At 39.7% G+C, this 25,536-nt stretch overlaps 1 protein-coding gene across 1 annotated transcript in view; it reads right to left on the reverse strand.

Annotated features, from left to right (window-relative positions):
• TTC33 (tetratricopeptide repeat domain 33) overlaps positions 1-25,536 on the reverse strand; it is a 46,268-nt gene that overhangs the window by 12,549 nt on the left and 8,183 nt on the right. Inside the window, exons 3-4 of the mRNA XM_087715452.1 lie at positions 4,799-4,880; positions 158-289 (exon numbers count right to left, since the gene is read on the reverse strand). Of these exons, the coding sequence (XP_087571578.1) occupies positions 158-289; positions 4,799-4,880 (214 nt within the window). The remainder of the gene's footprint in view (positions 1-157; positions 290-4,798; positions 4,881-25,536) is intronic.

The following is a 25,536-nucleotide window of genomic DNA, read 5'->3' on the forward strand; positions in this document are numbered from 1 at the left end:
TAACAAGCCCATGGTTGTCACTGTGCCTATGAAATAATTAATTACCTCTGACTCTCTCCTCTTTACAGAAATTTCTGTAAGTTCCTGAAGCAATGTTTTTTTCACAGGTGTATAAATAGCTGTCAAAAGTACTACCCAATTCTGTGTTTATACTTACCAATGTGATTTCTCCTAATCCAAGCTGGGCCCGCCCCAGCGTTTGCCATGCTTCCCAAGAATGAGAATCTCTCTGCACAGCCATTTCTGCTGCCTGGACTGCAGGAAACATTTCATGCAGAGACATCAGAACCTAAATAGAAAGGGGGGGTGGGTGGGAGAAAGACCTAAACTTCAGACATTGTTTTTCTTCTTTGATTTTATTCAAATTTCAAAGCTTCCCAACAATTTTGGATGAGTTACAAATTTAAAAAAAAAAAAAAGGTCAACCAGAAGAATACATCTTGTATAGCCCTGGAGAGATTAATAACAGAATGACCAAAACTTCCAGGTGAAAAAATAGCGGGAAACATTACAGGGGACCAATTGGAGCCGCAATACTTGCTGATGTCATCAATCCATCTTGTTTCATGGACACTTTTTATCAAATGGATTCATTCTATGACTGCCTTGGTCCATCTGCCATCAGTTCTTCTTGCTACGTTCTTCTTGCCCATTTCCATTTTGTTTACTCTCTTGATGATATCGTATACTTTCATTCGTTCTCTTTAATTCATGTGCAGATCTTTCTATCTTGTCTTGTGATACCAAGCATGTATCTTTCTATGGCTCTTTGCGCCATGTATGTATGTGTGCGTGTGTATGTGTGTGTGAGAGAGAAACCAGCAGGGAAGGTCACAAGTCACTCTGATAAATTGCATTCACTCTCATAGCTTTTTACACATAAAGCACACCTACTGTGACTGCCTGAGCACCAGCAGCAACCACGCCCACCCCTGCTAGGCTCATGTTGTGCCATCCATTCCCATACCCTCTCCCACTCTGCAACAGCCATGTTTATCTGCCTATTGATTTGTTTATGCGTTCTGGGCCTTGTGACTGCTTGCTGCCTTCCCCACGGACTTTGCTTACTGCAAGCTGACATGAAGTTATAAGGAAGTCCTTGCTTAAATCCCATGATCCTTGCTTAACAATGACAATAGCGAGTGCCAGGATTGCTGTCACTAAGAAATGGGGTCATGTGACATCATACTTTATGACTGCATTGCTTACGATGGAAATTCTGGTTCCGATCGCCGCCTTCATCCGAGAACTGCCTCTATTATCATGGCTGAGAAACCCATGCAACTAGGAGATACCTAGGTTGGAGAGTGCAATTCTACTTAACCCTGTCTTAAAATTTATGAAGCCAAAGTATACTGCCTTCTAACTAAACACTGAATTTGTATTATTATTATTTTGGTAAAGAAATTTATCAGTATTGTGCAGTCACTTTTTACAGTATTAGACAATACAAGAATTCTAATACCAGGTGATTGTTCTACGCCAGGAGGTCAAACTGGATTTCTTCAAGGGCCAGATCAGCATTGTAGTTCTCCTCTGTGGGTTGACCAGGGAGGAGGGGGGAGATAGGACAGACACCTCCTGCAGCATTTTGCAGGCCAAAACAGGGCATGGGGGAGGCCACACACAGCACCTCTGTGCCCCATTTTCGGCCTGGGCGGTCTCCTGCATCACTTTGCTGAGGCACCTTTGCTATTTCCAGGCTGGCCCCATGGGCTAGATTTAAGCACCCCACAAGCCAGATTTGGACCACGGGTGGTGAGTTTGACACCCCTGTTCTAGGCATTTTATGCCTGACTCTAGAAACACCCTTTTTTAGTTTCATGGAAATAGCCCAAAAAAAAAAGGATTTGTTTTCATTTTTCGTGATTTCAAATTTTATCAATTTTTAAATTTTACAATACGCTCAGCTTTCAAATTATGACCGTTAGCGCTTGGCTGGATCCATTTTCAACTTGCGCAAAAGTATATCAATCCATCAGCAATCAGCATGTTTTATTTCTGGTTTTTAAAAAGGGGGGAAAAATCAGATGCAAATTCTGTTTGTTTTCCTCTCATCCCAAAATCAAGTAGAAAAATCTGGTCATACGCTTGGAATGCTTGAGGCTTGCAAAGCATGTGGCTTGGCAGATCTAATCTCTCCTGAGTCATTAATGTGTATTAATTCTTCTCATGTGACGTTGGGAAATGGGAACAAATGGGAACAATTACAGGATGCTGCTGGTTGTAAAAATGTGATGTGGAAGCTCCTTCCAGTCCTTGTTTGTACATCATCCAGAGCAGAACAATAAATCCGAATTGCCCTCCTATGCATTGTACCCACAATGGAAATTACGAACAGCATCTGTAATAATAAACCCTCTTCTGGTCCTTCACCTTTCGTTGCAGGTTGTTTGCTCCATGACACAGATGCTACTGTTGACACAGAGTGTTTCATTTTCATCTTTCCCACAACAGCTGGTGGATTTAAGGTTGCTCACTAACGAGAGACAACTCGCTCCGTTCACTATTTGACTTTGAAAGTATTACTGTATTAACATTAGAGCCCGCCCCAGTATGAAGAAAAAAAGCCATCGCACAATTCCTCTCGGGGATATGCAAATGTATACGTGCACTATTAAAAACTCCCTAACATTATGTCCAATTTAAAAGTTTTTATGAGTCATTTGTAGAGCACTTATCAAAGCGGGGAGAATCCAAGAGCCTTTAAAAAAAAAAAAAATTACAAAAATAACGCACGAGTCAGGCATGGTGTGGTTAGAAAGATAGAACAGACACGTAGAATACACGGTGTGCCTCTTTGGACTGCAGCCATCGCATCCTAATTTAAACGCAGGCTGATTTTTGATGTTCCAAAGCAAAAATGTGGAGCAAACACAAATCGCCTTTCTTCTGCTGCAGCATTCAGAAGGCTATAAAATGGATATATAAATACATGTAATCCTTAACTTACAACAGTTCGTTTAGTGATTGCTCAAAGTTACAAAGCACTGAAAAATGGGACTTATGACGTTTTTTTCAGAGTTACGGCTTTTGCAGCCTCCCCATGATCAAAATTCAGATGCCTGCCAACTGGTTCATATTGATGACTGTTGCTGTGTCTCAAGGTCATGGGATTCCCCTTTTGTGACCTTATTACAATTACAATAGGAGAGTTGGAAGGGACCTTGGTGGTCTTCTAGTCCAAACCCCCTGCCTAGGCAGGAAACCCTATACCGTTTCAGACAAATGGCTATCCAACAGCTTCTTAAAGACTTCCAGTGTTGGGGCGTTCACAACTTCTGGAGACAAGCTGTTCCACTGATTAATTGTTCGAACTGTCAGGAAATTTCTCCTCAGTTCTAAGTTGCTTCTCTCCTTGATTAGTTTCCACCCATTGCTTTTTGTTCTACCCTCAGGTGCCTTGGAAAATAGTTTGACTCTCTCTTCTTTGTGGCAACCCCTGAGATATTGGAACACTGCTATTATGTCTCCCCTAGTCCTTCTTTCTATTAAACTAGACATACCCAGTTCCTGCAACCGTTCCTCATATGTTTTAGCCTCCAGTCCCCTAATCATCTGTGTTGCTCTTCTCTGCATTCTTTCCAGAGTCTCCACATCTTTTCTACCTTGTGGTGACCAAAACTGAATGCAGTTTCTCACAAGCCAAGTCAAAATGGGGAAGCCAAGTTCATTTAACAACCGGGTTACAAACTGCAGTGATTCACTTAGCAACTGTGACAAGGAAGATCCTAAAATGGGGAAAAACTCACTTAACATAACCACTTAACCCATGTCTCGCTTAACAACATACATTTGGGATTCTATTGTGGTCGTTAAGTTGAGGACTACCTGCATTTGCACATCCTTTTTGCTCTCAAAAGTTATTCTGCAAATTTTATGGGTTGCACGTCCCTTACGGGTAAGTCCTTGATTTCCAACCGCAACTGAACCCAATGTTTCCATTGCTAAGCAGTTCTCCATTTTACGACCACTTTTTGTCACAACATTTAAGTGAATCATGTGACCGTTAAGTAAATCTGGTGTCCCTTATCGTCTTTGCTCATCAAAAGCCAGCTAGGAAGGTCGCAAATCACATGACCTTCATGTTCCCCTTTCTTATTTTGTTTCTTTATTGGTTGGGAAGCAATTCTTTCCATATTTTGAGTCTTCTGCTAGTCTATACACATGCCTGTACTGTCTTTGATCAATATTTCAAATAAAATCAATTTAACCTTGTTAAATTGCTCTTGCTCTTGGCTCATTTGGATACAAGAGGCTAGTGATTTCTTGTAACCTGCTGGCTTTGGAACTAATAAATGATTGTTTGGATCTTCTGCAGTTGGTACTTTCTGGGTGAGTTTCCCATTATCGCAACCATACTTGTATTTCCCATTCGTTGTGGGCAATTACATGGGCAGATAACTATGTAAGATAACATCCAAGACATTTAAAAGACAGCAGGTTGGGATTTAATGATCCAACAGCTAGGCATTTCTTTACAAAGCTGTAAGATAACACCTTCTAAGTCTGTATTTATATGTTTTGAGTGAACTATCCATAGTTGTAAATAGTTTCAGCTTGGCATTTAAATATACAGTTAGCAGAAAATCTTAATTTGTCTCTGCTGAATATCTTTAGGACATTCATTTGGAAGCTGGTGGAGAAGAAACACAAGTGTGGAAAGCTTTATAACAATATAAAATAGCAAGGATATATTTTTGTTTCTGACTGGAATTATTACTGATTTTAGGGGAAAAGATAAGAAAGACACCAAGTTGCACTTGCTTCTATTGCAAAGAAATGATCCAAGTATTACCTGTGATTTCATCTCATACAGAGTGGCATTTTCAGGGGTTAACTGAAGTGCTTCGTCCCATTTGTGAAGAGCTTCCTGGTACCTGAAAGTTGTTAAGAAGGAATTTCTTTTTAATAAATGTATGAATATTTTAAAGGTTTGCACCTTGATCATTGTTTTTAACAGTGATGTATTTGCGGAGATATCTCCTAAAGCAATGTTTCTCAACCCTGGCAACTTTAAGATGCCTGGACTTCTAACTTTAAGACTTCAACTCCTAGTCAGCTAGGCAATTCTGGGAATTGAAGTCCAGACATCTTAAAAGTTACCAATGTTGAGAAACACTGTCCTAAATAGTACATGTTTGCTGCATAATTCATTAATAGGTGCCTTTTTCTCCACTCCCATTCTTATCCCCAAAATCTAAACCAACACTTGCTCTACTGCTGAAATACAATCAGATGTTTTTGCAGCATGCCCTGAGGATCTAAAGCCTTAGATACACATTAGATATATAGTCTATATCATGTATATGTACACCCATTATATGAACTACAATTTTGCTTATCCCAAAGGTTTAGTTTTTCCTAACTTGCAAAAAAATAAATAACAAAGAAATATTAATTGAACATGAAGTTAATCTGAAGCTAAGCATTACATAATCAGAACTGTAAGCGTGTACCTGTCATATGATATCTGTCATAAAGAGACGAGTTCTGTGAGATGAATAGATTTACTGTAGACTGTGAATTTTCTACCCAAAAGGTACAAGAACTAGTAGGATTTGCACGTGGGAAAATATGTTGTCCGGGAAAATAATAATACAACTAAATTCCCTAACTTCAAGCCATAACATTAAACAGAAGACTGATGACTTAGCATTCTTCAGAACTTGGCAACAAACTTATGCTTCTGTTATACTGCAATATCTTTAAATTTTGAAATAATTCCTCACAATTTTCTGCCGCATTAGTGTAAATCAAATTAATTTATAGTACCATCTTAACATTCTGAGAACATCATTTATTTTAAAACAAACCACTAATATGAGTAATAGTACACTTATAAATAATAATCAGTGTCTTTTGAAATGAGTTTCCTGTTTTTTTAAAAAAAGTTTATTTTTAATAAGCAATATAACTTTTTTAGTTTTAACTATCTGCTTATCTTACATGAGCTGTGTTAAATGTCTAAATGTGATCTCAGTAATTTTTTAAAAAATGCAATTACATAGTACCCAGGGGAAATGACTGTACAGTCATTAACTTTTTTTAAAAAAAAAATAAACCAGTATAGATAATGTTTCATGTTTCACTCAAAGAATCTGAAGGACAAAACAAGAAGTAATAAAAGTATTAAGCTCAATGGCCCATTACTTTGGAGATAACTCTGGAGTTTACACGGTCAGCAAAACAAAGAAAGGAGAACCATCTTCTCTAGAGAGAACATATTTCTCCACGGGCAAAATATGAACTGCTCAATGAGCTCTTTTTTAAAAAAAATTATCAGTGGGAAAACTTTCGTGCAAGAATATATTTTTGCATGTTGATCCAAGGAGGGCACCAACAGACTAGAAGCTTATCAGTCTTCCCCAGTTGTCATCCAAAAATGAGTTGGAATTGGAAATTTGCCAGAATTCTGCCAAACTGATCTAGATCCTCAAAATCCAGAAGCAAAGACCTCAGTCAGTGCAAAGAGAAAATACTTCCCACTTTTTGCAACCTCTTCAATTTCCTTTCTTGGCTCTCCTTACTGAGCCAGCCCAGCCCAGCCCAGCCTAGATGCACAGACTGCCAGAACATGTAGGAGGAGTTCTGGTTTATACTGTGTTGCCGCATGAAATGCTGAGAAATCATAAGTTTGTCCTCAGTCCTTCTGTACATTTTTCATCTGGGTATTTTTTAGGCACTCCAACAAAGCACCCAGGTGGGAGAAGGACCTGTGATGTACATTAAGGTAGGGTGCTTAGTTTAAAACAGATGCTAGGCACTTGGATTATCTTAAGTCATTTGAGGCAAGTGTTAACCACAATTAATAAAAAAAAAACCAAATAGACCTCGACTCTATTACTCATAGAGTCAGCAGGTCCTTTAAAACGAAAGCGACTATTTATGGGACCTGAAGAGCAGATTGGACCAAGTCTTCCTACAGAACGTCTATCTATGAGGTTAGGAGTTGACACTATGACGCAATGTAATCATCACCATTATGGAAATATACTGCTTATCTTAAATATGGACTGAATTGACATTGCCTCTTTGCTGGTAGAAGGGATGCGGTGGCTCAGTGACTAATACGGTGACTAATGAGCTTGTCGATCAGAAAGGTTGGCAGTTCAGCAGTTCAAATCCCTAGCACTGGGTAATGAAGTGAGCTCCCGTTACTTGTCCCAGCTTCTGCCGACCTAGCAGTTCGAAAGCAGGTAAAAACGCACGTAGAAAAATAGGAACCACTAGTGTTCCGTGCGCCTTCAGTGTTTAGTCATGGCAGCCACATGACCACAGAGACGTCTTCGGACTAGCACATATTTGCAAGGGGAACCTTTACCTTTTATCTTTGCTGGTAACCTCAAGGGAAGTGAGGTTTAAACCTCTGAACCTTTTTTGTAAGAATGCAGCAAGAGCACAGTAGAGAAAGAATATGAATTGCCCTTTTTCCTTACATTAAAAAGAACAGGAGAATAAGATTTCCTTGTGAATAAGATACAATTACCACCTATACTAGCAAACTGGTCTAGAAAATTAGATGTCTAAAAAAGGTTGTAATAGCCAGTTTAATTTTAAAACTTTAAATGTGAATAACTTGTTCATTAAATATCCCTCCCAATAATTGGCCAAGTGTTCCATCTCTCAGGCTGGGGGGTCAAATACTACGCCCCTCAGATAGGGTCCGCAACTTGGGAGTCCTCCTGGACCCACAGCTGACTTTTGAACACCATTTGTCAGCTGTGACCAGGGGGGCATTTGCCCAGGTTCGCCTGGTGCACCAGTTGCGCCCCTACCTGAACCGGGAGGCTCTCACAACAGTCACTCATGCCCTTGTGACCTCTAGGCTGGAGTACTGCAATGTGCTCTACATGGGGCTGCCCTTGAAGAGCATTCGGCGACTTCAGTTGGTCCAGAATGCAGCCGCGCGAGCGATCGTGGGTGCACCTCGTTTCACCCACGTAACACCTATCCTCCGCGAGCTGCACTGGCTACCTGTTGATCTCCGGGTGCGCTTCAAGGTGCTTGTTGTCACCTTTAAAGCCCTTCATGGTATTGGATCTGGGTACTTGAGAGACCGCCTACTGCCAATTACCTCCACTAGGCCAATAAGATCCCATAGATTAGGCCTCCTCCGAATTCCATCAGCCGGTCAATGTGGACTGGCAACTACCCGGAGGAGAGCCTTCTCGGTGGCTGCTCCGACCCTCTGGAACGAACTCCCCGTGGAGATTCGTATCCTCATCACTCTCCAGACCTTCCGCATAGCCTTAAAAACCTGGCTGTCCCGACAGGCCTGGGGCTAAAGACTTCAACCCCCACCCGAATAGTATGACTGTTGCGCTTTTTAATGATGTATTGTCTTTATTTTTGTATCTTGTTTGTTTTTCCCTCCCCCTGGATTGTGAGCCGCCCTGAGTCCCCTCAGGGAAAAGGGCGGCATATAAATAAAGTTAAAATCAAAATCAAAATCAATCAAATCTGGATACTGGGTGTGAACAAAGGTCAAAATTGCTAGGAAGAGAGTTGTGCTACTTCCACCAAAAAGACAGGGCCTGCCGTGCCCATATTATCTGCTCTTTGACAATTAAGACTAATGGTTTAATTTGTTGTTGTTCTGGTCTGGTTGTCTTTCATGTTTTTTTTTAAGAGAGCTTTTTTATTTTTCTTTAAAAAAAAAACACAAACATGTCATCATTTGTCAATCATTAAGACATTGAAGTACAATTTTTTTTTTGTTGTTGTGTATACCCCTCCCTCCCTCCACCCCCCCATCCCCCCTCCTCCTTCCCCCCCCCCCGACTTCCCAGAACCCGTACACGGTATGGATTTTTAACTAGCACAGTCTAAAATCTATTGAGAAAAAAGAAATAAAGAAATTAATGACATTCTAGATTGAACTTAGCTTCTTCTTACTGAACTGACTTTTAACAGTTTAAATCATTTCTGATCTTAAGCATAGGCTAACTGGAATTTCTTAGTCCCGTATTTATTTTGTATATAGTCAATCCATTTTTTCCAGTCTCGTTTATATCTCTCATTTGAATGATCTTTGAGATATGCCGATATTTTAGCCATTTCAGCTAAGTTTGTTACTTTCAATGTCCATTCTTGGATTGTAGGCAAGTCTTCCTTCTTCCAATATTGCGCCACCAACAGTCTTGCTGCAGTTATCAGGTGCAGAATCAAATTGGTCTCTACCACTGTAAAATCAGTACATATACCTAGTAAAAATAACTGAGGAATAAACTTTATCCTTCTTTTAAAAACATTTTGCATGACCCACCATATTTTTATCCAAAATGCCTTAACCTTTTGGCAGGTCCACCATATATGATAATATGTAGCATCGAGAGAACCACACCTCCAACATTTAGGCTGTACATTCGGATACATAGAAGCCAACTTTTTAGGATCTAAATGCCATCTGTAGAACATCTTGTAAAAATTTTCTCTCAGATTTTGAGCTTGTGTAAATTTCACATTTCTTACCCAAATTCTTTCCCATGTATCCAACATTATTGGTTCCTCAATATTTTGAGCCCATTTTATCATACAATCTTTAACTAATTCTGTTTCCGAATCCATCTGTATTAATACATTATATATCCTCTTTATATGCATTAAGCTTTGATCTCTTATTTGTCTAAACAGATTATCCTCAACTTGAATAAAACCAATTTTTTGATCTATTTTCCACCTAGCCTGTAATTGCCCATACTGGAACCATGTTTGAATTACCTTCTCCTCTTTTAATACCTCTAAAGATTTTAATTGTAATACCCCCCTTTCCGAGGTAAGAAGCTGTCTGTAAGTGAATCTGTCCTGTTTTTGTGCTGTATTCATATTTTCAATTGCATGTCTAGGAATTGCCCACATGGGTATCTTGTCATTTAATTTATATTGGTATTTCTTCCAAACCCGCAATAAAGCATTTCTTAAAATATGACTTTTAAAGTTCTTATCCAATTTTTTGTTGAATAACAGGTAAGCGTGCCAACCAAATACCAGATCGTGTCCCTCAATGTTCAATATTCTATCATTGGTTAAATGAATCCAATCACTAATTACAGATAATACCACTGCATCATAATATAGTTTTAAATTAGGTAGTTTCAGTCCTCCTCTCTCACGTGCATCTTGCATTATTTTCATCTTTACCCTCGGCTTCTTTCCTGCCCACACAAATTTGTTGATACCCTTCTGCCATTCTAAAAGGTTCGCATCTTTTTTAAGTATAGGTAACATTTGGAAAAGAAATAAAAATTTTGGTAAAATGTTCATTTTCACTGCCGCTATCCTGCCCAGCAAAGATAAGTGCAATTTCTCCCATTTTTTCATCTCTGTCTGTATGCTATGCCAAAGTGGTTCATAATTATGCTTATATAACTTCCCATTTGAAGTTAAAATGTTGACTCCAAGATATTTGACTTTTTTAACTACCTCACATCCTAGCATCACTCCTAATTCTTCCTTTTGTTTAATATTCATATTTATAGCTAATGTTTTGGTTTTTCCTAAGTTTATTTTAAAGCCAGACACTTGACCATATTGATTAATCGTATTCATTAAAACCATACTGGATTCCTGCGGTTGTTCCAATATTATGACCAAATCATCCGCAAAAGCGCGGACTCTATATTCTTGCTGCCTAATCTTGATCCCTTTTAAACCATCCAAGCCCCGTATTTTATTCAACAATACTTCCAAAGTTATAATAAACAATAATGGGGACAAAGGACAACCCTGTCTTGTACCTTTTCCAATTTGAATAGAGTCTGTTAAACTTCCATTGACTATGATTTGTGCTGTTTGCTGTTGGTATATTGCTTTAATTGACTGTAAAAAATTATCTCCTATCTGCATTTTTTGCAATATCTTCAGCAGAAATTGCCAGTTAACTCGATCAAAGGCCTTCTCAGCATCCAAAAATATAAACGCAGCAGGGATCTGGTTGTTCTTTCCCAAATATTCTAATGCATTAATAATTAATCTGACATTACTTTTCATCTGTCTCCCTTGTATAAAACCTGTTTGGTCCGTATGTATCAATTGTTGAATGACCAACATTAACCTATTTGCTAATATTTTAGTAAAAATTTTATAATCTACATTCAGTAATGAAATGGGTCTATAATTTTTGGGTTGAGTAGTATCTTGATCTTCTTTGGGTATCAAAGATATAAACGCTGTCTTCCAAGATGGAGGGACTTTACCTTCCGTTTGAATCATATTAAATAATTCTCTAAGAGGTTCTACCATTTCTAACTGTAAGTTTTTATAGTAAACCGCTGTCAAGCCATCTGTACCTGGTGCTTTCCCTGGCTTTAATTGCTTAATTACCTGCAGGATTTCCCCCGAGGTTATTGGTTGATTCAATTTTTGCCTGTGTTCTTCTCTAACTGAAAGTATTTTCTCCTTGTCTAAATATTTGTCTATGTCTAAACCATTAATTTTATCCCCTTTATACAGTTCTGTAAAAAATTCCCAGAAAGCCTTTTGAATCTCTTCCTGTTGGAACACCTCCTTCCCTCTGTAAATCAGTTTAGATATATTTCGAGTTTTCCTTTTTTTCCTAATCTGATAAGCTAACCATCTGCCAGGTTTGTTTGCATTACAAAAAGTATTGTGTTTTGCATATAATAAATTAGTAGCTACCTGGTCAGAGATCAACATGTCAAATTGAGATTTTAATATGTTAATAGTTTCCTTAACCTTTGTATCGTCTGGTTTCCTTGTTAACTCGAGCTCTTTTCTCTTAATTTCCTCTTCCAGTTCTGTTCGTTTTAACCCTTGCTTATTTCTATGTGTTTTATTTATATTCATCAAAACTCCTCTCATATACGCTTTGCTTGCATCCCATACAAATTCCATAGATGTACCCTTATTCATATTCAAAACAAAATATTCAGATAGTAATTTTTTACAATCATTAATATAGTTTTCATATCTAAATAAATTTTCATTCAGTCTCCAAAACCTTCTTGCCTGCACTACCCTTCCCAACTCCATCCAAACTGGGTTATGGTCCGAAAGGACTCTAGCTGCAATCTTTGTTTTCTTGACCCTAGAAAGCAAATCATTAGTGGTTAGAATAAAATCAATCCTTGAAAGGGATTGATGCCTGTCCGAGAAGAAAGTGAAGTCGTATTCCTCTGCATTTCTTTCTCGCCAGATATCTCTCAATTCAAAATCATCCATAATGTCAAAGAAGGATTTGGGTAACTTTGCTCGCATCTTGGTATTTAGGCGGGAAATCTTCTTATCTCTCTTAGTGTCTATCACTCCATTCCAGTCACCCAATAGTATACAGGAACTATAGTCCCACTGTACTAATTTAGCATGAAGATTTCTATAGAATCTATCTTGCTGTTGATTGGGTGCATAAATTCCCAAAAGTAATGTCTTTTTCCCTTCTAAGATTAAGTCTAAAGCAATATATCTTCCGAAGGGATCTGCTTCTATTAATTCAGCTTTCATATCTTTTCTTAAGTATACAACTATACCATTCTTCTTTTCCATAGCAGAAGCTGCAAAATGTTGACCAAGTTTTGAGTTGATCAAATATTTTTGATCAGTTGACTTGATATGAGTTTCTTGCAAACAAATTACATCGTTCTTAAACTGTTTAAGATAATGAAATATTTTCTTCCTCTTCTGTGGAGAGTTCAGTCCGTTGACATTCCATGTTAAAATCTTAGTTGTCATCTTTGGTTGGTTGAAGCATTTTTAGAGCTTCCTGCACGGCCTGTTTAACCTTAGGTTTAGCTCCTCCCACTGCTTCCAGATTTGTTGTTGTAGTTCCTTGATCGATGGCCGATGATTGTTGATACTGTTGCTTCTTAGCTTGTTTCTCCATACGTCTAGTAGTCATGCGGCTAGGTCTTGGTTCCATAGCACCTTGCACTTCTAGAGAAGAGAGATGCTCCATCTTGTCTGGTGGTTGTGTAGTTTGCTGTCTATCCTGTCCTTCTTGTGGTCTTTCTCTAGGTCCAGGTGGTGCAGGGTGTCCGGCCTTCAATATATTATAATAAAAATCTCGGGCTTTCCATACAGAGTTGAGGCGGTACCTTTGCTTATCAAATGTAAATATGATGCCGAATGGTGCATCCCATCTATACTGTATCTGACGGTTTCTGAGTTCTTCGGCCAAGAAAGCGTAGTCTCTTCTGGCTCTTAACATTTGAGGTGGTATCTCTTTCAAAACAGCCAGGTCTTGACCGCCAATTTGAAGCTTAGTGTTATAAGACGCTTGCAGTACCATATTTCTGGACTCTCTTGTAGTAAAATATATAACGATGTCTCGAGGAAGCTGCTTCTGCTTTGCCAGCCAGGAGTTAACGCGGTAAGCTTTGTCAATTTGCCAGCCTTGGTTGGTCCCTGGTCTTCCCATCAGGCGGTCAAAAGCTTCCGATAGGATCTGTTTCAGGTTCTCCTGTTTCTCCTCACGCAGCCCCCTTACTCTTAATGCGAGCTCCATTTGTCGGTACTGTATCATAATAATTTCTTTTTCAGCATTTTCCACTTTTTGTTCCACCACCTCTGTTTTCAATGTCAAGTTAGCATTGGCATCATTAAGAACCTCTAGAGTATCTTCCACTCCAGAAATATGTTCTGTTAATACAGTTACAAGACTCAGCATGTCGTCTCTAATTTTATCAACCTTAGCCTCAAATTTCTCATACAACTCCTGTTTAAGTCCTTTTATTTCACTTTTAATTTCACTTTTAATTTCTTCTTTCATTTCTTTTATTTCCTCTTTTCTCTCCTCTCTATTATCTCTAAATTTATCTTCCATTTTAATTGTCTGTGCATTAAGAGCCTCGCTTAGATTACTCAGAAAAAATTCTTTCGTTAACACATCCCCAGCAGGGGGCGTAGGAGGCGGAGGCTGCAGCTTTGTGCCAGGCACTGAGGATGTGCCCCTGGAAGTAGAGGGTGACGACTTCAAGTTAATATTTGGTTTTGAGGCCATTTCAAAATTTGTCTGCCTGCAGTTAATAAAACTCTATAGCCTAAATATTCAGCTTTAAGTAAAGAGGCTTTTATTTTGAAGTTTAAGGCTTGGCAAAACTTTCAGTGAGTAAACATTGTAACAAGACCGTTCAACAGATTCATCACCATTTAACTTCCAAATAAGCTAAGTTAATAAAGGAGTAAAATTCTTCTATTGTGAAACCAAAACATTTGATAAGCTATCTCTTTTGTTTTGAATTCTTTTCAAGTCTTGTAAGAATTAGCAAAAAGTGTTCGTTATTACCGGAGAAACCAGCCTGCTCGGCGCCATTTTAAAAGCCTCTGAGTAAATAATTTTTCGGAGGAGAAAAAGAGAAGAAGCTAAGATGTTGATAAGCAATTATTGTCCTCGCAGTAAACGGATTCAGCTCGTGATAAGATTAAATCAAACAAAACTTAGAGCAGAGTGGGAGAGACCTACTTTGTCCTGCACAAGGCAGTTTGAAGTTCCCAGCACGGACAGCCGTTCTGCCTTGGGCTAGCCCCCCTTTCCTTGCAAGCACAAAAGCTGCAAAAATCGAAGAGCATTTGCCAGCAAAACAGTTTCTTCTTTCCCTCTTGCCTGAAGGATAAGAAAACCTGATAAGACGTCAGATGGAAGATCCTCTAAACAGGTACGTAGCCAGGAATTCGGGGGCAGCTGATTTTTTGCTGCCCCACACCAGTAAGCTCCTCCCAGGAAGTCGTCTTTCATGTTAATGTATCCGTCTGCCTTCTTGTAACCTGCATCTACTGTTTGTTAAAATTCATACTGGATTTGTGCCCTGTGCTTTGTTATTGATTTGAGTCTTTCCATACACACATCCACATCCATATAAAAACTCTAGTTGCACTCACCATTTCAAAGACTATAAAAACTAGTTGCACTCACCATTTCAATGGCCCTTTTCTAAACCATGCAATTTTACACAGAAATTTTACATTTCTATCTAAAAAAAAAATTATGTAAAATAGTATGGCTTATAACATCCCTATGTAAAATTAATTTTCTATGTAAAATTACATGAAAGTCTAGCTGAGCTGGGTGTGCCACGCCTCAGCTGTTAGGTAGGCGAAGCCACAGACGGTCTCCTTTCTGGCGGTGATAATGACAATAACAGCTTATTGGTATTTTCTCCTTCAGCATCTCAGGAGTGTGATTTAATTCTCGCCAGTCTTCAATGTCTGGAGGGCTCATGATTTCAGTTTTGCCATCAAGCCCCAGTGGGAGTCTAAGTTGGTAGGTGGTGCTGTGGGAGAACCAACCAGCCTCCTGCAGCCTAGACAAGATGCCCAGGGGAGCGTAGCCATCTTGCCTTTGTTTGGTCCTGATCAGGGGTGGGATCAGTGGTGAAATTCATTTTTTTTTACTACCGGTTCTGTGGGTGTGGCTTGGTGGGCATGGCAGGGGAAAGATACTGCAAAATCTCCATTCCCACCCCACTCAGGGCCCGGCCAGAGGTGGTATTTGCCGGTTCTCCAAACTACTCAAAATTTCTGCTACCGGTTCTCCAGAACCTGTCAGAACCTGCTGAATTTCACTCCTGGCGGGGATCCTAACCGGTTTAATAACCGGTTCGCTGAGCGCGCCTAACATGCCTGACGCACACTGCACAAGTGTGCACAATCCACAGGAAAACAGCTGAGGTGCAGCAATACACTCTGCCGCGCCTATCAGCTGGGGTATAAAACAAGGAAATATAGGCGAGTATAGCCCAGGGGCGGGCGGGCCCCACCTGAAGTCAGTGTGAACCAGTTCACACAGAGCTGATCTTCGCAGCTACTAGTTCGCCCAAACCGGTAAAATTCCACCCCTGGCAATGTCTGGCAAGGGAAAGCAATAGCCATCTTACCTCCCTTAAGTCACCATGGAACTCGTGGATCCCAAAAGAGTCACAACAGGCACTTAGCTTGCCATCTTGCCCTGATCTGGCTTCCTGACCCTTCAGGCCATTTGCCATGGATTTTCAGACTGCATTCTTCTGCAGTCAGTCTGGGCTGGAGTTGGTTTTAGTATGGTTTTGGGCTGGAGTTTGTTTATTTATTTATTTATTTATTTATTTATTTGTTTATTTATTTGACTTATATACCGCTTCATAGGGCTTTCAGCCCTCTCTAAGCAGTTTACAGATTTTTAGCAAATTGAGTCAGCAAATTGCCCCCACCGTCTGGGTCCTCATTTCACCCACCTCGGAAGGATGGAAGGCTGCATCAACCTTGAGCTGGTGAGATTTGAACCGCTGAACTGCAGATAACAGTCAGCTGAAGTGGCCTGCAGTACTGCACCCTAACCACTGCGCCACCTCAGCTCCTATTGTTGGTTTTAGTATGGTTTTGACAGTGGGATTTATAATTCTTCCTTCCCCACCTCCCAGTTGGAAGACGGAAGAGGGAGTGGGACTTATGCTTGGATGCTGTTTTAGCTTTGCCTAATCTGGTGTAAGTAGGGAGTTTGTTTGAACTGCTTCAATGCACTCTACATAGGGCTGCTCCTGAAGTGTACAGGTAATCCTCAACTTACAACAGCCCATTTAGTGACCATTCAGCGGCACTACAATGCGACTTAGGACTGTTTTTCATAGGTCTAACCTTTGCAGTATCCCCAGATCATGTGACCACAATTTAGGCACTTGACAACTGGTTCATATTTATGAACCAGTCACAGTGTCCCGGGGTCATGTGATCTCCCCTTTTGCAACCTTCTGATCAGCAAAGTCAATGGGGAAGCCAGATTTTATTTAACAACCGGGTTACTAATTAATCAACTGCACTGCTTCACTTAACAGCCGTGGCAAGGCTGTTAAGTCCTCCGGGATTGGGCGGCCTATAAATCCATTAAATACAATACAAATACAATACAAGGTGGTAAAATAGGGCAAAGCTCACTTAACAAGTGTCTCAGTTAAAAGCAGGACTCAATTGTGGCCGTAAATCAGGGACCACCTGCATTACAACAGGTGCAAAATGCAGCTGCACAGGTAGCAAAGGGTGCCACTTATTCAGCATACATGTAACAACACTACTATGTGAGCTGCATTATACTTCCGAGCACAATTCAAGCCGGATGTCACCTTTAAAGTCCTTCATGGCTTGAGATCAGTTGTCCAAAGAACTGATTTTTCCCGGTTATCTGGTTTGACAGGAAGGGCATGCTTTGGGTTTCATTAGCGTGCCTTTTCTGCTCTAGCATCTATGCTATGAAACATTCTCCGTTCTGGAGGTGAAGATGTAAGGCCGAGAAAACCTGATTGTGTGGCTCAGCCTGGGGCATAGATTGTGTGAAGGGTGCCACCACCTGGTTGTGCTAGCAAAAATTGATTGCGATATCTTCCCCAGCTGCTGGGTGTCTTCATTTTTAGATTTGTAATGGGAATTGTTTTTAATTCACTTTAAGATTGTCACTGTCCAGACTCACTTGTTGAGACAGGCAGCGTGCAAGTTGAACGAATGAATAAATATATTTAAATAAAACTCAGATTGGCAATTACATTACTACGGATATTTAAACTTTTCAAAAGTGAAATGTTTCCGTAATAAATCTTGAAGCAGTCTCTCAGCTGCCATAAATTATCTTCCTGAATTATAAAAGCAGAAACTTCCAAGAAATGTATATATTTGAGTGTCCTTTTATAACTCCAAGGCAACTGAGGTTTTTTATCCCTCAGATAGAGTTTGCAGAATAGAAAAATCCTGTCACAAATGTTTCACACAGTTCTTTCTTCCTTGCAGACACTTCCATGCTCATCTGACTGAAAAAAACCCCCACATTGCCAAGAGATAACAAGTGCAAAAGAACATGGAGCCACATTAAAATATGCATTCTCAATCTTCCTTTTTGACATGTTTGTGTAAATTGAAAAAAAAGGCGTCTTTGGAGATTGCATTTAGGATGTCTGAATTTTATTTATGAGATTATAAATATTTGTGTCATCTATTTAGCCCACATTTAAAACACTTTCAAACACTTTAGAAGAAGAGGCCACACAGACACACTATAAAAATGCCATGAACACAAACAAAAACCAGTAATTTTTTTTACAAATATATATATATATGTTTTTACGAAGCCTTCTAAAAAAAAATCTTTCCAAGATATTTATAAAAATAAAATCACAGAGACAACATGCAGCTGGCCTGCACGCCTCCTCCAACCTCCTGTTTAGAGGCTTCTAAACCTATTTCCCTCAAAACTGCACCAGTAATAGACCAGATATTTGAGAAACAACAGGCTGCTTCCTTTCTCCATTATCATTTCAAGGTGGGGGGACCCCATACAATTGTTTCCTTTCAGGAAAAGTGCTTTTCATGAAAGCCATTTTAGTGGAAATGAAAAATAAATAAAACCACTCACTGAAATCTCACAATGCATCTAAACCTGTTAAGAATGCACCACCAAATACTCCATATGGCATAGTGATCCTGATATGAACGATGGGATTAGCAAACAACTTTTCAAAAGATTTCTACTGTGTTCATACATCTCAAAGTTGTCAAGTTTGAAAAGACACCCTGTTTCCCCAAAAATAAGACCTCCCCGGATAATAACCACAATCGGGCTTTTGAGCGCATGCGCCAAAATAAGCCATCCCCTGAAAATAAGCCCTCCCCGAAAATATTGCAACACAGCAGCAGCCATGAGGTGACCACGCTCACCGCCTCCTGCACCTCAAAAATAATAAGACCATCCCAAAAATAAGACCAAGTGCATATTTCAGAAGGGGGGGGTTCCAAAAGAAAATAAGACCCTGTCTTATTTTTGGGAAAACACAGTACTGATGTAGAGTTTCAAACTCAGCTGCACTCTGGGGAAATGTCTTTCCTTGCCCCTAATTCTTCCCACACAATAATGGAAGAACAAGGTGGGCCTTGTGGAGGCCTGACTGGAATTCTCTTCAGAAAGGCAGTTTCTTGAACTCTACTGCACCATGAGCCATGGTGGTGCAGTGGTTAAAAGTGCAGTACTGCAGGCTACTTCTGCTGACTGACTGCAGTTCGAATCTCACCAGGCTCAACGTTGACTCAGCCTTCTATCCTTCCGAGGTCGGTAAAATGAGGATCCAGATTGTTGAGGGTAAGATGCTGACTCTGTAAACCGCTTAAGAGAGGGCGGTAAAGCATTGTGAAGCGGTATATAAGTCTAAATGCTATTGCTATAACTCCCATCATCCCCATCTTGCAGAAATGCTTGCTAGGAATGATTGGAGCTTATCTAGAGGAAATTGATGATGGGAAAGATGAACTATGGTCTGAGCATACAAAGTAGCCTGCCAGGATAGGAGACTATTATAAATTCAAATAAAATAATAAATAAGGGAAGTCTAAAAAAGGCTTAATACCTTTATTTGCAATATTAGCACACCGACAATGGGTTTATCTGCAGCATAGAAAATCCTCCAGTTGCCATAAGCATCAACACCCATTTCTTTCAATTTTATCCCAGCAAACCAACAAGTTCTTACATATCTCATTTCCTGCAGGCTGAATCTTTGGGATATCTTTTTGCTAATCAGGTCAATGTGTGGCTACTATGCAATAAGATGTGCTCGTTTAATTTTGTCCGAAATGAGATCTCAGTATGATTTTCAAGAGCTTTAAAAAGTGCGTAGGGGGTCTTTTCAAAGATCAGTAATACAAAATTGTCATATCCTGCTATGTGCTTTATATATATATTTCATACGTCAATCCTGAAGAAATTTGTCTCTTATCTCATATAGACATGCCTCACTATGTAACCAGTAACTCTGCAAAAGAATTCCGTTGCCTCTTTGACACAATAGTTGTAATTATGCGTTTTTATTCTGTGACTGGAGGAATTGTTTGGGGATCTTCAACATGATGAGTTAATTATAACTTCAGTTTTGAACAATTAGAACTGAATCAACCAAGGCCTGTTCACTTATGGCTGATTTACCGAATAGTCAAATTTTCAGAGAGGAAAATGTTCTTAATTTCAAAACCTTTTAGGCAAATTTGGTCTAGTGGTGTAGTAAGAAATCTGCAGACCATGAGTTATAGTACTCCCTTATGCATGAAAGTGAACTTGGTGCCTTTAGGCTACTCACTCAGACCAACCCGTTTCATAAAATTGTTGTAGTTGGGAAAACAGAAGGCAACTAGAAGGCAACAGCATGATATTCTTTGTCTTGAGTTGTACAAAATAAAGTCAGGATATAAATAAATCCCCAAACAATTGGAACACCACTTGAAGACCATCGGAATTGACAAATTCATCATCAGTCAATTGCAAAAGGCAGCTTTACTTGGAAGAGCTTACATACTGTGACGATATCTGTAACACCATCAAACATCCACATCTGTTTATTCCAGGTTTTTGGGAAGGACTCGATAGGCAAACAAAAATGCCAAATCCAGTCTGAATATCTGGCTAACTGTGTGATGAACTGTAATAATAATGACGACTTTCAGTACATAAAATCAAAATCCTGATTTTCCTAAGAAATATATTGCAGCCTCTGCCAATCTAATGCCAATGTTTTGACAGAGACTTCCTACTAACGACTGTATAGCATGCATTATGTGGATACAGCAATCTAACAAGATGTTATACGTTTCCTGCTTCGGCTTTGTCACATTGCTTTGTTCAATGTCAGAAGTGCATGATTGAGAAACAGATATTACTCTTGCCTTCCAAAGACCATATGCAGGTAGTCCTCGATTTACGATTACAACTCAGCCCTTCTGTTGCTAGGTGAGACATTTGTTAAGTGAGGTTTGCCCCATTTTACGATCTTTATTGCAAACTGTTGTTAATCACTGCAGATGTTAAGTTAGGGACCTGGTTATTGTGAATCTGGCTTCCCCACTGACTTTGCTTGACAGAAGGTCGCAAAAGGTGATCACATGACCCCCAGGATAATGCAACTGTCACAAATGTGAGTCAGTTGCCAAGCATCTGAATTTTGATCCTGTGACCATGGAGATGCTGCAAAGGTCCTAAATGTTGAAAAATGGTCATAAGTCACTTTTTCCAGTGATGTTGTAACTTTGAACACTCACTAAAATAAACTGTTGAACGTTGAGCGCTACTTGTAGTAAATTTCCCTGGGGTTTCCAATCATTCCAAGAGAGAGAGAGAGGAAACCGTTAACCAAGAGAAAGTGTGGCTAGACCAGTGTTTCTCAACCTTGGGAACTTGAAGATGTCCGGACTTCAACTCCCAGAATTCCCCAGCCAGCGAATGCGAATGCGCTGGCTGGGGAATTCTGGGAGTTGAAGTCCGGACATCTTCAAGTTGCCAAGGTTGAGAAACACTGGACTAGACATTGTATAGCATTTTTATTTTTAAATAGTCTGTTTTTTCTTGTTAAGTAAAATGTGGCTATGTCAAATGATGGACCTGATCTGAGTTTGGTTTGACCCAGAGAAATCTCAGTCTCGGCAACGCCATCATGAGCAAATATTTATCCTATAGGTTGCATGTCAGGCCTTCATCATTTCTGATGTTGATGCACAGCAATGTGGCATGCTATAAAACGGCTATGTTATGTCCCCTTTAGATTAGGCCCGTTAAAAATATCACTTCCTCACATTATATTGATACAACAAGTGCCAACTTCCTTGAGTGATTAAGCAACCTTTAGCAACTTTCTCCTTTGTCGACATTTACCACATTTCAAAGCAAAGAATCCTGGAAATGATGCTGTGTTATTCAACTCTATCAAGTTCATTCAGAGATTAAAAAGGAATTATATTTGGTTAGTGACATAAAGCTTTAGAGAAGAAAGTGTACTTCAGAATTTGCATAACTTTATGGCCCTAACAGCAAAAAGTGTGATTACCGTATTTTCTTTATATTGTCTAGACATCAGCTGATTTAAGCAATCCTGGGAGCTTTCTCCCTCATCACAACTTCCTCTTAAATCTGAAAAGCAGGAAGGAAAGTAATCAATGGCTTTTAAAGCTATCAATATTCTAGAATTCAAACTGATTTAAGTACCAAGTGACAAAAATGAGAGACGACAGATTATTTTTAAAAGAATGAGGGGAAAATACCCAATGAACTTGCAAAAGTTTTCCTCTTTCGTTGCAAAAGGAAAATGTCCAGTGAGCTTATAAAGCGATTTGGCAGTTTGAGTCTCACCAGGCTCAAGGTTGACTCAGCCTTCCATCCTTCTGAGGTTGGAAAAATGAGGACCCAGATTGTTGGGAGCAATAGGCTGACTCTGTAAACTTAGAGAGGGGCTGTAAAGCACTGTGAAGTGCTATTGCTATTTATCTAAAGTATATACAGGTAATCCTGGACTTACAACAGTTCATTTAATGACCGTTCAAAGTTACAACAGCACTTTAAAAAGTGACATGATCATTTTTCGCATGACCATTGCAGCCCTATGGTGATGTGATTTACAGTCAGGCGCTTGATAACTGGTTCATATTTATGACGGTTGCAATGTCCCTGCCAGGCCTGCAGCCATCTTTTCTTTTGGGTCTTTGGCCTGCCACAATTTCTATTATTCTGCTATGCATTTTCTATTGTGGGAAAATGGGAGGGGGAATTGTAAGGAGTCACATACTATGTAGCAACAACAAAATCCTTTCTAGAAAGCCAAGGTCATCCTTTGTCTTTGCACCTCTGCACCTGACCAGAACTGGATGGGTGGAACTGCCAGCATGGCAGTGGGAGATTGGACCATGTGTTGGACTTGTGGATGTGGGGACAAGATCTTGAACTGTCAACTGGGTGGGGAAAACAGGGAAGCTTTCAGATTCGGGTTTTCCCAAATATGCCAACATGGATCTCTTAATAAATTGAAACTTTGAGCAATACTTTGCCTTGGACTCTGATTTACTTTTGGATGCTATTTGGAATCCTGACAGTCCCTGGGGTCTTGTGACAACTTTTTGCAACCTTCTGACAAGCAAAGTCAATGGGGAATCCACATTCACTTAACAGCCGTGTTACTAACTTAACAACTGCAGTGATTCACTTAACGAAAAAATAGTGAAATGGGACAAAACTCACTTAACAAATTTCTCACTTAGCAACATACATTCTAGGTTCAATTGTGGTCGTAAGTCAAGGATTGCCTGCATTAACAAAAAACCCTGAGACTACATATGCAGCTGGGAAAAATGATGAAGCAGCATATTAATTTAAAACCAGAATTATTCTTGTTGGGGATTTTATGTGAAAAATATAGTAAGGGGAATGCATATTTAATTATTCCTATATTAACTGCAGCTAGAATTGTATTTGCACAAAATTGGAAAAGTGAAGAGATCCCCACAGATGAGAATGTGATCAGGAAAATATCAGAATGTACGGGAAAGGAATAGACTAATGCTAGCAATTAAGGAGAAAGAACAAACCGAATATTACATGACATGGGACTTATTTTATCAATGGTTAAATAACAAAAATGGAAGTTAGAAACAGGGAAAGGAAAAGATTAGTGAAATAAAGAAAACACGTTAAGAAAAAGGAGCAAATATTATGATTATTATGTTTAATATTATTATTTTAACACTATAGAATTAATGTTAACGTAATGAATATTGTTGTAAATCTTGATTATTTGTACCTGGACGACACACTGTTTAATTGAAGAGAATTTACCTTCACTTAAACTTTCATACAGCATTTATATTTGCTTTACTATATGTATGTTATATGTTTCCTCCAGGAACTCAAGGCAGTATAGCAGTTAGCAATAGCAGTTAGACTTATATACCGCTTCATAGGGCTTTCAGCCCTCTCTAAGCGGTTTACAGAGTCAGCATATCGCCCCCACAGTCTGGGTCCTCATTTCACCCACCTCGGAAGGATGGAAGGCTGAGTCAACCTTGAGCCGGTGAGATTTGAACCTCTGAACTGCAGATAACAGTCAGCTGAAGTGGCCTGTAGTACTGCACCCTAACCACTGCGCCACCTCGGCTCTATATATAAGATCACTTCATTTTTACCCCACCGTACAACACTGACTGGGATGTAATGAAACAAGCCTACAAGAAAAAGAAGCCAGCTCAGAGAGCACCAAGGACCTCTCATTTCAACTCTGAGCTACAAATACTCTCTGTTACTTGTACTGACTGAGAGATAATGGCTGAGAAAGCTCACCTATTGAGTTTCACGGCAGAATGTGAACTTTAGTTGCTCCACTCCCAACTCAACGTTAGCAGGCAATTCATAACTTCAGTATCATTGCTCTGTCTAAACATAATTTAAACAGTTCATTCAACATGAACAAGTCTGATGTTTGACAAAGTTGGACCATTGCTCAGCAACAGTGAACCTGCACTTGCTAAGATAAGATTCACCCATCCTTTCTTATTTCTTCCAGTAAAAGTAACAGAACTAGGTAGAAACTAGTGGAAGGGGGGGGGGGGGAACAACTTCGCTATGTCTGAATCCAGCCTATTGTTCTTCAAACAAATCAGAGAGGACCAAACCAGCTTCAGTTCAATTCAATTTATTGCAGTGAAAGATTACTACAGCTTCAAACTCAAATTCAAGCATAATGATACATTTTGTAAGTATGTTTTATCATCAATAAGCTAGGAACTCAACAATGTTGGTTTATTACAGGTAATCCCTCGGTTAGGAGCATTTCCTTACTGAACATTCGAAGTTATGTGATAAGCGCCCCCTAGTGTTTGTGAACAAAACTACAAATCTTGCGGCACCATGGCAGTTTGTTCGCCCTTAAGAACAACTACAGAGCGTCTGCAACATTCGTCCTGAATGCTGCTGGCCAAAATGGAGCTTCTGAGGGGCAGATTAGCCGTTATCTCAGTCAGTACAAATAACTGCCCTTGGAAGTTCCATTTTAGCCTGCAACGGGCCAGGGAAGGCCTGCAGAGGGGCACACTCAGCTGAGAGATTAGAAAGGAGACAGCTTGCTAGATCTTCACAAGGTAAGTGTCCCAGCATAGCAGGTTGGGGGGGGGGAGCAATTGTGGGGAGCTTAAAGTATTTCAGTGAGTTGGGGAGGCCTTGGCTGGTCTTAGACAGGTGGCCTGTTCTATCAGTACCCCCCCCCCCAATGGCCTTTCCCACCCTGAAATACATCATGTGTACTTAACAACCCTCGTATTTAATTAGCGAATGTGTGGGCAAAAGAAGGGAGTGATCCTGTTCAAGATACAAGATTCACTCCCACAAATCCTCGGGTTACAAATGGAATGGGCAGGCTCCATTCCATTTATAACTCGACGACTACCTGTAGTATTTTCTACTAAATATGGAGGAGCGTTCAAAAATGTTACTCTTCCAGCTACAATGTTAGATGGTACAATACATTCAACCCCTTTCAAAATTCTATCCTGTAATTCTCATCTCATTTTGCTACAGGGGAAGACAGTCTTATTCTTGAATGTCCAGCTTTCCTCCACACCACCACAAAACTGAAATGGAAGTTGCTCTATCTGACAGAGGTTGCATAACCAAACTCCTGCAGGAAACATTTCCAAAGTTTGATAAGATGGACTTTGAAAAGCTCTAAACCTTATTAGAATAAGAACAGATTTATACACTGATATAAAAAGCATTTAACCAAATTGAAAACTACAAAAATCCTACAACCTCCCCCCCCCCTCCAA

Source organism: Thamnophis sirtalis, unplaced genomic scaffold (assembly GCF_051295495.1).
Source record: "Thamnophis sirtalis isolate CommonGarterSnake01/CBP01778 unplaced genomic scaffold, rThaSir2_p1.2 scaffold_5, whole genome shotgun sequence".
NCBI classification, from domain to species: domain Eukaryota; kingdom Metazoa; phylum Chordata; class Lepidosauria; order Squamata; family Natricidae; genus Thamnophis; species Thamnophis sirtalis.